This window comes from Trachurus japonicus, chromosome 13 (genome assembly GCF_045865225.1).
Source record: "Trachurus japonicus isolate A0001 chromosome 13, Traja_1.0".
NCBI lineage: Eukaryota > Metazoa > Chordata > Actinopteri > Carangiformes > Carangidae > Trachurus > Trachurus japonicus.
This window is the reverse complement of record NC_140919.1, coordinates 41,630,085-41,643,150: the sequence shown is the minus strand read 5'-3', so window position 1 is coordinate 41,643,150 and position 13,066 is coordinate 41,630,085. Positions and strand designations below refer to the sequence as shown.

Genomic DNA, 13,066 nt, shown 5'->3' with positions numbered 1-13,066 from the left:
AATAGCAGGTGCTGGGGGATCAGACAGACCATAAACAAGTCGCTCTGCTCTCATCCACAGTGCGGAGGTGAGGCAGAGGAGGCGTCTGGCTGACCTGGAGCACCAGGACCGCGGAGGACAGCCAGTCTGCCGCGGCCGTAGATATTTTTGGTCAGTGTTGTTTGATCTTTTGATCCTAGTCTGGAATGAGAGCAGAGCTTTGTTTTGGTGATATGAGACACGACCGGCGCGATGACGCAACGTAGCGTCATCACGTAAATTAGCGGGTTGACCCGGGTCTGGCGTTCCCACTCAAACACATGGTCACAATAAGAGAGCACCTCACGACAGAAATACCTTGTTTTCTTTCCTCATGTGACAGTCGAGGTTCCTGTCACTAAACCTCCAGTTGATCATGTGTCCTACTTGGCCAAGGGGAGGTCCCTCTGGGTGACTGGTCAGCACGCATGACTCTTAAGCCTGGTTTAGGCTTCTGCGTCGTGGCGACGGCGTAGACCCGACGCCGGGTGAATTACCACACTGACGTTCTGAGTGGGCCAATCACAGTCCTTGTGGTTCGCGTCGCGACCATAGACTGTAAAAAGAATGGACGTAGCGTCCGTGACGTCACCCATTGGTTTTGGGGAGTCGTTTTTGTGGCTCCAACATGGCGGCCTGAACAGCGCCATGTTGGATTGGCCGGCCGAGAACCCGCCCACTGGCCTCGAAGCAGCTGTCCACGGAGCTGCTCGGACCTGTCACTCAACGTTTCCGCGCCCTAATTGGCCAGAGTTTTAACCTAATAACAGTAAAACAGTAGAGTTAAACCCCTCAGAGTGTGTGTGGGGGTAGAAACTATCGATTGAGACCAGAAAACGTTCTGACACCAGGCTTTTAACATGTTTATTGAGGATGTAAAGTCGGCTATTTTAACATGGGGGTCTATGGGGAATGCTGCTTTCTGACACCAGCCCCCAGAGGAATCCGGGGGGATTGCAGTTTTTTGAACGCGGAAGTGACTTCACTTCTCAGACCGACAACTGCCCCCTTGGTCGCGACGCGTGGAAGCGACGCGTAGTCAGGATTTTTTGGAGGTGCACGTCAGGCTACGGCGTAGGGTCCGCGTAGGGGTCCGACGCAGAAGCATAAACCAGGCTTTACCCGGGAGGTGTGGGTTCAATCCCCGCCCGGGCCCTCTTCTCCTTGCCACACTCAGTTTTCTGCTAAACGTGTTTCTGACTGTTGGTGAACCAGGCATTCAGGGAATCTGTTGTACAGAAACTAATGCCAGATGAACTGACATTGGGCATCATTCCACCAAGTATTTCTTAAGTCGTTTTGAAGGAATTTCTTCAGAAAACTCTACATCTCATGCACATGTTTGCAGCTGTGAATGATGAATCCCATCTCCTCTTAAGAGGTGTCCCTACATTTCTAGTGAGAATCTTAGTGTTTTGGTATGCCCATCAAATGTTTCAAGTTAAATGGGGTAATGTGTTATCTGCGCCATTCTGTGTGCGGCAAGGTGGAATTTTGTCTCCTATATTATTTAATGTGTATATGGATGACTTATCAAATCAATTAAATAGTCTAAAAACTGGTTGTCTTGTGGGCAACACTGTAGTTAATCATCTAATGTACGCAGACGACTTGGTCCTGCTCTGCCCATATAGTGCTGGACTGCAGCAGATGTTGAAGGTGTGCTCCCAGTATGGCATTGATCATGAAAAGCCACATAATGATAGTTAGAAGTGCTGGGGACAGGAAATCAACTTTTCCTACCTTTTCCTTGGCAGACAGTCCCCTTGCTGTGTGTGAGGAAACTAAATATCTAGGTCACGTCATATCTAATGACTGGTCGGATGACAAAGACCTTTATCGCCAGCGATGTAAAATCTACGCTCAAGCTAACATGCTTAGTAGGAAGTTTTCTATGTGTTCTGACTCTGTTAAGTGTTCTTTGTTCAGAACTTACATAACACCTCTATACACTTCCCAATTGTGGTCCAATTATAAGCAGAAGAGCTGCAGAGGCTCAAGGTAGCATACAATGATGCAATGAGGTTACTGCTCTGTGTCCCTCGGTGGCATAGTGCCAGTCAGTTGTTTGTGCCAACCTGTGAGGCACTTTTAAGACAGTTGATGTTTAGTTTTATGTGTCGCCTCGACAAATCAGAGAATCACATAATTGAGGCTCTAGTCAGCCCATTGAAAAGCTGCTACCGATTCACTTCTAGGCTAAGGTGGTATTGGTGCAATAGTCTGTATATTTTATGAAATGTATTTTTGTACTTTCTTTTTTCTTTTTGTATTATTTATATTGTTTGATTGTGATATGGACCTGTGTCTGAAATAAAGTTCATATATATATATATATATATAAAGAGAGAGAGAGAGAGAGAGAGAGAGAGAGAGAGAGAGAGAGAGAGCGTGAAAGGTGATCCTATTACAGTAACATAGGAAAACGCTGCATCAATGGCTGTAAAGGGGCAGGAGACTGCAGGGCCGTGTGCACACAGAAACATCAGACACTGAGCAGAGAAGATGAGTTGAGAAAAAAAGTTAAAATGCCCAAAAGAAAATCCGCAGAGGAAGCGCCGGACTGCAAATGTAAAAAAAAAAAAAAAAAAAAACTTTAGCAGAGCTGACGTGGAGGTACTGCTGCAGGAAGTGAACAAAAAAATAGTTGTTATATTTAGTAGCATCAGCAGTGGATGCAAAGTAACATAAAAAAAGATGCATGGGATGCTGAGAGTTGTTCACTGAATGTTGTACCTGGAGATGAGTGCACTGACAAAGTAAAGAAGAAATGGTTTGATCTCAAATCTGAGACCACATGCTTTTTAAAATAATGAAAAAATGATTATTAAAAACAACATAAATGATAAGAAAATTATTGTAATTCAAATCATATAACATTTTACAACTACGAAATAGAAGAAAATGCTATAACCACTTATTTTGCAAAAGTGTCAGCTCTCAAATGCGTGTAAGTTTGCTGATGAGTGCGTCTTAGCTAAGAACAAATCCCAAATGGTGAATGTCAAAATCTTCTTGAAAACTGTCTGTGGGTTTAAAGAAGGCATGGTTGGTGAATGACGCACACTGGTTGTAGCCTCAGAATTTTTCCATCTCTTTTGAAACTTTACAACATTTTGTTCAATATAAACAGAACCATTTAGGTTTTAAAACTTTGTCTGGTTGGTTTTTGTTTTAGTGACACGATGTAGTTCTCTCTCCATCCCATCATCATCATGGGGAGATGGAGAACCTCAGGATCAGTATAGCTTGTGTTGTCGTGTCACAGTTTCACCCTCAAGTCACAAATAAAAACTGCAGAAACTGAATTAAAGATTTTTTTATATATATTCATCACCATCATGAAATGGCTTGTGACATAAACCAACAAATGTAAATGTTTAGACAGCCCAGCATCATCCTTGCAGGTAATAGACTGAGCCCGGGTCGTCTCCTCTCTATGCTTTCTTCTGAGGCATGGCGGCTGTGAGCAGCCAGTACAAGGAGTAGCAGGTTCCTGTGGAGATGACACACACACACACACACACACACACACATAAATTACAAGAATACAAGACGACACTAGCTTCTTTCTAATTCTTGAATCATTATCATGTTCATCTGTTTACTTTCAATTTACTTTATCTGTGTAATTCTAGCTGACACGTGTTGTATTTCTGTCACCTGCGATAGTAAGAGTCATGGTTGCCCGGTAGCACACCACGTCTACGGTTCCTCCCTTTAGGTGGACTGGCAGCCCATTATCCGCCTGTAACCACAGACATCATGTCATTACAACAGTTAATGGGGATGTGTTAGCATCAAAGCTAATGTCACAAAACACAGGGCACTCTGTGTAGTATGGCTACCCACCACCCACACTTTGTAATACAGCCCTGATGCCAAGAGCTCCTACTCTGGATGGAGGTCATTTAAGATTCTCTGTGCTCTTTTCAGGACCGCTTGCTTTTTTTGGAGGGTCTGATTGTCCTCTCTCCCTATCATTTTCATGTCAGACTTTATTACAGTTTTTCTCAGTCGCTTTGGTACATTTCTCGAATCATCCTCGACATTTGTTTGCAAAACAGTAAGTGCATTTCTCAAAACAATTCGTACAAATTGCAAAACGCCATGGATTACCTGCAAAAGCCATAGTCTCTTGCTCAAAATCCTTAGTTCATCTCTCAAAAGTAAATATCTGTGTCAATGAACACGTCAGTGCCATCAGAATGACAAGTCCTTGTGTCACTGTGTGTGGATGAGACAGTCAAATTGCTTCGTCATGTTGTCACTATAACAGTGTACTCTGGAGGGATGTTCTGATGCACTGTAAACTGGCTGAAGATTGATTTGATGACAATTATTGTAAACTGTAAGTTACACCAGTATTATGGGAGAGTGATAACGTGATATTCTGGTATAACGTGACAGCTCAGCGTCATCACGTAAATTAGCGGGTTGACCCGGGTCTGGCGTTCCCACTGCAAGCCGATCGGCTCGGTGCGCCTTGCTCACTGCCACCAAAAGCCGATTGTTAGCGGGTTTAAACAGGTTTTTTGACCAGTGGGAAAGGGGTAATAGACTCAGTTCCTTTGCCTTCAGGGCTGAAAGGGACCAGAGGCTGCAGCCACGCTCCTCTGTCCTGTTACCTGGAAGATTTTCTGGGCTTCAGGCACTTTGTTCCTCAGCTGTCTGGCAGAGCTGCTGAAGGAACGGGCGGCCAGGAGCGGCACTTTCTGAAAAAAACAAAACAAAACACAGTTAGGACATATTTTGGCGAATCTGTTGCTAATTTCATTTCAATGTGAATCCAGGTTCTAGAGGCTTTCAACACCAACTGTGTTTCTATTTCTCTGGAAAAATACCTTGTTCAACAACAGATGTTTTTTTGTTTGTTTTTTTCCACATGAGAACAGCTCTCGTCTCAACAGCACCGCATCACATGCACGCCCCCGTAAGCCGTAATCTTTTGTTTATGGCAGATTAAACTACAGAAATATAGCCTACACGTTGTAACATCGTATATGGAAATTAGCCCAGAGATAAATCTGGTGTATTTACATTTTTTATAATGTTCATTAATATGCAAAGTCCCGTCACAAATAAACAATAAATGAAATGAAATATGTTATATAACATTATCTACGGCTCTATTGATTGATTTTTGAGCTTTGTTGTAAACAAATGCACGTGGCCTGAAAGAGGGTTAGTGACACAGAGGAAAAGCGAGCGGACTTGCATAGTTCCCCTTTAATTCTAATGTCAGATATCACATACATCAGACTTGTTGGGTGTATCACTATGGGATGTGAAAGAGGAAGGGAAACTCTCCCTGAGGCTGGTATCATTTCTGTTTTTGGGCTGCCAGCTGCAGGCACCAGGTGACCACCATCAGGAAACTGAAAAACCTCATTGCGGTTTTTTTTTATTATTATTCTCCACAATTGAATGGTCTGACTCAAAATGGACTTTAACTTCCTCTTCTTCAACACATCACCACCACGAGCCAAACTGAGGTCAGTCTGATCCCTCCATTACAGCAATTACATCATTATCGTCTCACTTCGTATGGCTACATTTTGAGTTGGATTATTAAGGGTCTGAGATCATGGGATCATTAATCCATCAGTATTTTTACATTAAGGAAATAATTGTAATGTTGTTCAAATGTTCCACAGCTGCAAATGTTGTCCAATATCCAACCCCAACTGGATAGCTCTAAATACAAAGTGTGAAAGATAACACCGATTTTTTTTTTTTTTTAATGATCCTTATCATTTAAATTATCACTATTATTATCATTTAAAGTGGTCTCTAATTTAACAGACTGGGGATTCATCATCTCCCGCCACACAAGCTGTGTGTCTGTGTTGTGTGTTCACAGCAGCTGTGTTGTTAAACAGCTGCATGGCGGTGTTCGCACAGGATGCGTGTCCACTGATGTCCTGCTTCTTCCAGCTTTAAATGCATGGTGATTTTCTGTCATAATGGCGACCATCTCAGTCTATCACAGTATGACCTGCGCTCACTGAGGCCTCTCATGTAAATGGATTAGCACGTATGTTTTAGATGGCACTTCGGTAACACTTTACTTGACGCCTATCTCTATAACACATTATAACCATACTTATAATGAGGTATAATGCAGTTATAACACTGTATAACAATAGTTATAAACACTCATAAATGATCATAATGCTTTATAACAATAAGCATAACACACTATAAAGCATTTTATCATGACTTATAAGATCAGGTATTATAATACTTGAGTAACTGGCTGAAAATGCCCACATTTATAATGCATTATAAATATAGTTATAATGTGTTATAATTGGCTTGTAAACATGTATAACTATCATTATAAACACTCATAAATCACACAAGACTTTATAACAATAAGCATAACACATTATAGAGCATTATAACTCTATTACAGTATAATACTAAGACCTTATAAGCCATTATAAAATGCTCTATGATGTCTTATTGTTATAAAGCCTTATGATAATTAAACTCCCCCTCCCACGACCACCTTTTTGGTTATTTTAAAACAGCACGAAAAACACAATTTTCATGGGAGGGGGTCTTTAAACAGTGTTTATAATGATAGTTATACACGTTTATAAGACAATTATAACACATTATAACTATATTTATAATGCATTATCGATGTCATTGTCAGTGAGTTACTAACAATAATAACATATTATAATACCTGACCTTATAAGTCATGATAAAATGCTTTATAGTGTGTTATGCTTATTGTTATAAAGCATTATGATCATTTATGAGTGTTTATAATTATAGTTATACAGTGTTATAACTGCATTATAACTCATTTTAAGTATGGTAATATTGTGTTATAGGCGTCAAGTAAAGTGTTACCGGCACTTCCAATCACCAAGGATTGAACTGTCTCTTCCTTTGACAAGTTTCCTCCAGCAGATAAAACAGTGGACTGGGTATATGGACATGAAACTCTGGGATGGAAGTTGTCCCCGCTCCGGCGCTCTGTTCTGCTCTCTGTGGTTGTGGTTAAGGTCACAGCACTTGGATCAATATTGAAAATGTCAAAGCATTAGAACCCCTGGCTGCAAACTAACCGGTCTGTTGACATGACACTTTCACCAGACCAAGTACAGTAATCCACACATACAAAGAAATCAAAACATATGTCCATAAATGAATGAAATGAAAGAAAACAGGGAATAAGTATTGAATACATGAAGAAAGGGAGGAACAGAAAGGAGTGAAAGAGAAGAAAGCAGCTGGTATCTGTCAGTGTTTAGAAAGTCCTAGATAAAAAATAGTCCTCAATACCACTATAGGGCGGATAAATGTTATCAGAACGAATGTTCTCCCAAGATCCCAATAACTTTCTCTTCAGGGTGTTACCATATTTCTTATCTGTTGTTTTTTATTAGTTTATCTTTTTTTTCTTCTTTTTGTTTTACTGTTGTATAAATTGTTCTTTGAATTGTGATTTTGTGAAGCACTTTGTGAATTTTATTTCTGTGAAAGGTGCTATTCAAATACATGTATTATTATAATTATTATTATCTGTACATACTAATTGCACATATTTCTTCTCATTTGTAAATACTTTTCAGTAGTTATTTGTATAGTTTTGCCCCATTTCTGTTTATTTTTCCTTGCACTGTGTATTAATGCTTGGGAGAAGCATGGGAAAATAAAATACATCTTTATCTTTATCTTAATCTTAAATACATCAATTAATTCAAGAATTCCCAGTGAGTGATCAGGTGAATCAGCTGCAGCTAGACCACAAAGCCTTCATAGACCACATAAGGGTCTAGGACGCAGCTTCGGTCTGTTGCTGTGTAGACGGTGTTTGAACGAAGCCGGATCGAGCATCAAGCCACGGCCACGGAGGGTTTTAGTTTTACATGACAGATCTCAGCAGCCGTCTGTCTCTTTAAGAACGATGCATGACTCTTACTGTAAACCACTTACAAGTCACATAGCACAGCCAGAGAGACATGACACTTCAGCCAATCAGGAGACAGAGAGGGGAAAAGACCCGGCTCTGTGAGTCAGAGGTGTAAACTGTGCCAAAGAGCCTTCTGTGATCTCCACTGTGCACTGTGTTTGTGGTAACTAACTGAGGCCAAACACACTCTGTATCTGTTCCAGCAGAAAGAGCACTCTGCTCACCACAAGGTATTTATTTCCCTGCTTGAAGAGAAACGTTAGCCTCCAATTTCCTGTGGGATGAAAATTACTCATTTCAAACAGGTTTTCTTTGGAAAATAAGTGATCGTAAAAAAAAATCTTCATAATGGCAGCTTCTGATGAAAACCTCCAGGATTTAGAGAGGATTAAGTGATCTTTGACTGACAGCTGATTAATGACCTTGGTGGTTTCTATGTTAGTATTAAGCAACAACAACAGCCAGAACCACATGGGACTCGAACCTGAACACTGAGCAATGTCAACTCATGAAAGTTCATTGTAACAGCTGCAACCTTGATCTGTTTGATCTGGTTTGATCTGGTTTATGTCCTAATGGCTGTGTAGCTCTGCTGATTGTAATCAGGCTTTCTCAGGCTTCATGAGTGAAGATGGTCCAGATGCTAACAGGTTTTCTGTTATTTTCTGTAATAATCCAAAAGACAATGTTACAGTAAAATCCAATTGGACCAACACCATTCATATACTGTTAGTACTCTATGGCCCTTTTAAAAAATGCAGTAAGTAGCCTGCACTTTGAGCTTTAGGCTGGTTGGATAACAACATATTTAATCAAACATTAATCTGCAGAACAATGTAGCGGAGCAGAAAGAAGTGTGCTGACAATATAAACACATTAGTGTGTGTGTAGTCATTGTGTACGTGCTGAACTGCATTGTCTGACTGAGACGGGGCTGCAGGTGTCCGTCTGTGTGTGTGTGTGTGTGTGTGTGTGTGTGTGTGTGTGTGTGTGTGTGTGTGTGTGTGTGTGTGTGTGTGTGTGTGTGTGTGTGTGTGGCGCAGAGAGATAGGAGAGAGAGGACACTCAGGCAGACATTTGACCGTGCAGCAGGTCATGTGAGGTGACCGTGCTCTCTTAGTAAATATAGATCATAAATGTACAACACTATTAGCAGCAGAGTGTTTCCAGCAGGCGCAAAGAAACAAGACAAAACAAACAAAACAAAACAAAAAAAACCACGGGAATTAAAACACAACCTCTCACAGCCAGTCTGACAGAACAAAGGTCAAGCCTGGTCACTCTCCTCTTAACACAAATCTAGCAACTGTTAAATCTGTCTGTGTGTGTCTGCTCCGACCTGTTTCACCTGCAGCTTCACAGAACAAAGAGAGAGGGAGAAGAGAAGAGAGGAGAAGAGAGGAGACCTGGAGGGGAGAAAGAGAGGAAAAATAAAGGCTGTATTACCAGTAGGTGATTCATGTCTGTGGCGATCTGTTGCAAGCGCTGCTACCTCGTTTCACCCTCACAAGGACATGCCCCCACTCACACACACACACACACACACTCACAGTATCAGTGTTTTCTGAGTCTCTGCCAATCTACGATGCGGCGCAGGGGCCAAAACTGTCTGCGCTTGATATCCCACAGGAAATAGTAAGCTGCAGAACAAAACAGCTACTTATTCTCTTTACACATTTAATTTCTCGTATATTGTATTTTATTGTCATTGCCTCCCTGCTGTTGTTTTCAGTGACTAGGAGAAAACCAGCACTGCCTTAAATGCTGCCGTGTGAGTATATGAGCAAGAGTCTCGGGGTGAAACTGGAGGATAATCTAAACATTAAAGGAAGAAGCAGCTGCAGAGAATAGTAGCCTAAACTTTGCCTCAAAAATCATAGGGACAAGACAGAAACAATGAAGTTGTATGTACGAGGAAGTGCTAAGGAAAAAAGCTGTCAAAATAGCAAATGATCCCTCTCATCCACTCAATACGGAGTTTGAACTTCTTCCCTCTGGTCGACGTTATAAAGTGCCAAGGGCAAATCGTTATATTTTTAAAAATTCCTTTATTCCTAATGCCACTGAACACCATGTCCTGTTGATGTGTTGTGATGTAACTGCCACTGCTGTCCTGCTTTTTGCCTTGAAGGTGTCTGTATGTAAGTGTTGTTGTTGTTGATGTTGTTGTTGTCCTGCCTGTTGCTTTTATGAGACCGAAAACAAATGTCCACATCGTGGACAATAAATGAAACTAACTAACTAACTAACTAACTAACTAACATATTCAAGCTTGGCTGTGCAGAATGGAAGGATGTGCAGGGTTAGTTTTCTACCGTGGCCCCTGAGAGGAAGAGGGGAAAGCTCAGACGTGCAGACGATAGATTTTTGCAAATCCAAATCCAAACGTCTGGGGCTGAACACACAGATCCTCTCCTGACCACTAGAGTCTGACTCCAATCAGTCCCCTTAGACTCCAACTTGGAGCATATCACATAAACCCTGCCCTGTAGCTGCAGAGTCTGCCCCTGTCCTGTCATAATAAAGGCTTCTCCAAAAATAAGAAAAATCAAAGCAAAATATGGCTAACTGAAAGAATCTAAAATATAAAACATGTTCTGCTTTTTTGTTACTACAAATATTTGCATATTGTGTTCCTTCGTGACTTCAGTTTGAATCTACAATGTAAAAAGTAATGAAAATAAAGAAAAAAACACTGTGTCCAAACTTTTGACTAGTAGTGTACAGTATATCCCTATATTCCACCTATAGGGGGATATACTATTATCACGTATAGAGCAAATATCCATAGTGAAATTAATTAGTATTCAAAAAGAATATTTACATGATGATTTTACTTGCTCAAACATGATAAGAGCATCTAACCTACAGTTGAATCTCTGAATAAAGTAGAACATGATGAGGTCAGCAGTCTTCTCTATGATAGTGGAGCTACTGGACCAGACTCAGAGCAGTTAAAGACTCAGGAAACCTAAGCAGGTGTTCATCAGCTGATTTCATCCAGTGCCAGAAACAGGTTATATATATATATATATATATATACTGTATATATATTTTTGGCAGAAGTCAGGTGTGAGGCAAAATTGAATCTGAGGTTTTAACATGAGAACACATGTAATCCTGTGTTGTTTTAAGACAAACATTGTGACCACTTCTGTCCCGACATGTCTTGTCTTGTCTTTTCTCTTTTTCTGCTCTCAGCTGCTTCAGAGGAGATGATCAGTGAGTGGACCTGCTTCTCCTTTAAACCGGCACAGGAGCTTTCACTCTCTCTTCCTCCTGACGTGCAGCCATGACCACCTGGGATTTCATTTGTACAAGATCAAAAAAAAAGAAAGAAAAAGAACCGACAACACATATATGACACAGGACAGTACTAACAGGAGGAGCAATTGAACCTGACAATAACAATTTTAACAATAATTAAATAAGAAAATACATAAATAGATGAATAATAATATATATTTTTTGTCTTAGATGCAAGTTATGCATTTTCTGGTAACACTTTACTTGACGGGTGGGTGCAAAGGACAAGACCTTTGTAATACATTCACGACAACTTCATAAGGCATGACTCAGCATTCATATCAGGTTACATAGAGTAACAAACAGGATTTTAAAAAAAATTAAAGTCCTCTAATTGCACCTGGAAATACTTTATTGAGTCGCACCCCGGAGGGAAAAATTAAAATTTTATGAATATTGCATGTTATTTTGTAAGTCACTTTACAATACAGTCAGTGAAGGCTTCATAAGGGCTAGGAGTTATTTGTAATTGTTTCATGATGGTTTATAAATGTTACTTAACATGCCACTGTACTACACAGGTGGTGAAGGATTCAGAACTGAATTACAAATGATTCTACCACTGGAATGGTTTGGTTTGGTTTGGTTTGGTGTCGGGGCAACTTTGGGTGACAGGAACAAAGCAAACAGGGCATATATTCTGCATACATGACTTTAATGAAGCCTTTGTACGGCTTGGTATTCAGGCCTATGTGCAGGTGTGATAAAGACACTTTGATGAAACATCTGGGTAACATGCAGTCATGACTGTTCTATGAGGCGTTCATGAACCATTGCTGAATAAAATGCTGAATTGGGGTATTTTGTTCCTGTGTTTCCAGGTGCAATTAGGGGACTTTTATTTTGACAACATTTTCAGTTCCTTATTCTATAGCAATGCAACTTGATGTATTATGCATTACAAACGCCTTATGAAAGGTCTTATGAATGTGCTATGCACCCACCCGTCAAGTAAAGTGCTGGACTGGACTGACTTCCTTCATCTCTTGTCCTTTTTGGTCTGACTCCCATAGTTTTGGTACTGTAGGTTGTACTGTAGCATTGTTTACAATACACTGAATTTGTCTTGGATTAAGCTCTGGTGTAACATGTTGCTGGTCATAGGTTGAAATATTTGTTAATTTTGTGATTGTAACGATGGAAATGACTATGGAAAGATCCGATAGAAGAGGTCAGTGAGTGGAGAAGTGGTGTGTAGTCTGGAAAGCACCGCTGGGTTTGTTCACACATCATCTCTGCACACATGCTATTTCTGAGCTTCAAAAACTCTGACACCTGCCAGGTGGAGGAAACAGTTCCACTTCCACTTCCTCTACAGATACACACAGATACAGTATTATTCTTCATAAAGCACTCATTATTCTGATCTGAGGCAGAGTGAAGTTTGTGTCGGTGCAGCAGCAGCAGCAGCTCTCGGTAAGTTTCTCCATCTGTCCTCAGCCACAGGGTCAGAGAAATTAGGCACAGAGCTGGAATATTTGGCTGGAGCGTAGCACATTTGTCATGTTATTCATCAGCTTATGTAATGACCTGTGATGTTTCTCTTTAAAATGAGAAAGACTCGGGGTATTTTTATTTAGCCAATCATAACAACATTCTCTGCCCTCAGACCCTGTAGCAATCCAAAACATAGTAATTTTGGCCATTTTAAATGTAATAAAGCCAATCATCTAATAACTTGCCAATAATGTAATACAACTTTTGAAGCAATAATGTTAACGTTTTGCATAATGTAATAAGTTATTACATTATTGGCCAAGTGTTAAAAAGCCTTTTGAAAATGTAATAACTGGTGCAACGTAACGTAAT

The 13,066-nt window shown here is 40.5% G+C and overlaps 2 protein-coding genes across 2 annotated transcripts in view; one reads left to right on the top strand and one right to left on the bottom strand.

The window, feature by feature from the left end:
• Positions 1-3,321: 3,321 nt before the first annotated feature.
• On the bottom strand, positions 3,322-9,560 carry cox7a1 (cytochrome c oxidase subunit 7A1). Its single transcript, XM_085796589.1, has 4 exons — positions 9,398-9,560; positions 4,647-4,733; positions 3,682-3,766; positions 3,322-3,514 (listed from the first exon to the last, which is right to left on the bottom strand). Exons 1-4 carry the CDS (start codon positions 9,410-9,412, stop codon positions 3,456-3,458), a joined length of 246 nt encoding a protein of 81 aa, XP_085652715.1. The 5' UTR covers positions 9,413-9,560; the 3' UTR covers positions 3,322-3,455.
• A 3,079-nt stretch (positions 9,561-12,639) lies between these two features.
• Positions 12,640-13,066, top strand: part of rnaset2l (ribonuclease T2, like) — an 18,363-nt gene continuing 17,936 nt past the window's right edge. Inside the window, exon 1 of the mRNA XM_085794549.1 lies at positions 12,640-12,673. The gene's annotated coding sequence lies outside the window, so the exon portion shown is untranslated. The remainder of the gene's footprint in view (positions 12,674-13,066) is intronic.

Excerpts from the sequence above, each read along its gene's own strand:
- cox7a1 (XM_085796589.1), bottom strand. Across the intron at positions 3,767-4,646 it reads AAGCCCAGAAAATCTTCCAG|GCGGATAATGGGCTGCCAGT; the intron begins GTAACAGGACAG and ends CTGTGGTTACAG. Across the intron at positions 3,515-3,681 it reads CATGACTCTTACTATCGCAG|GAACCTGCTACTCCTTGTAC; the intron begins GTGACAGAAATA and ends TCATCTCCACAG.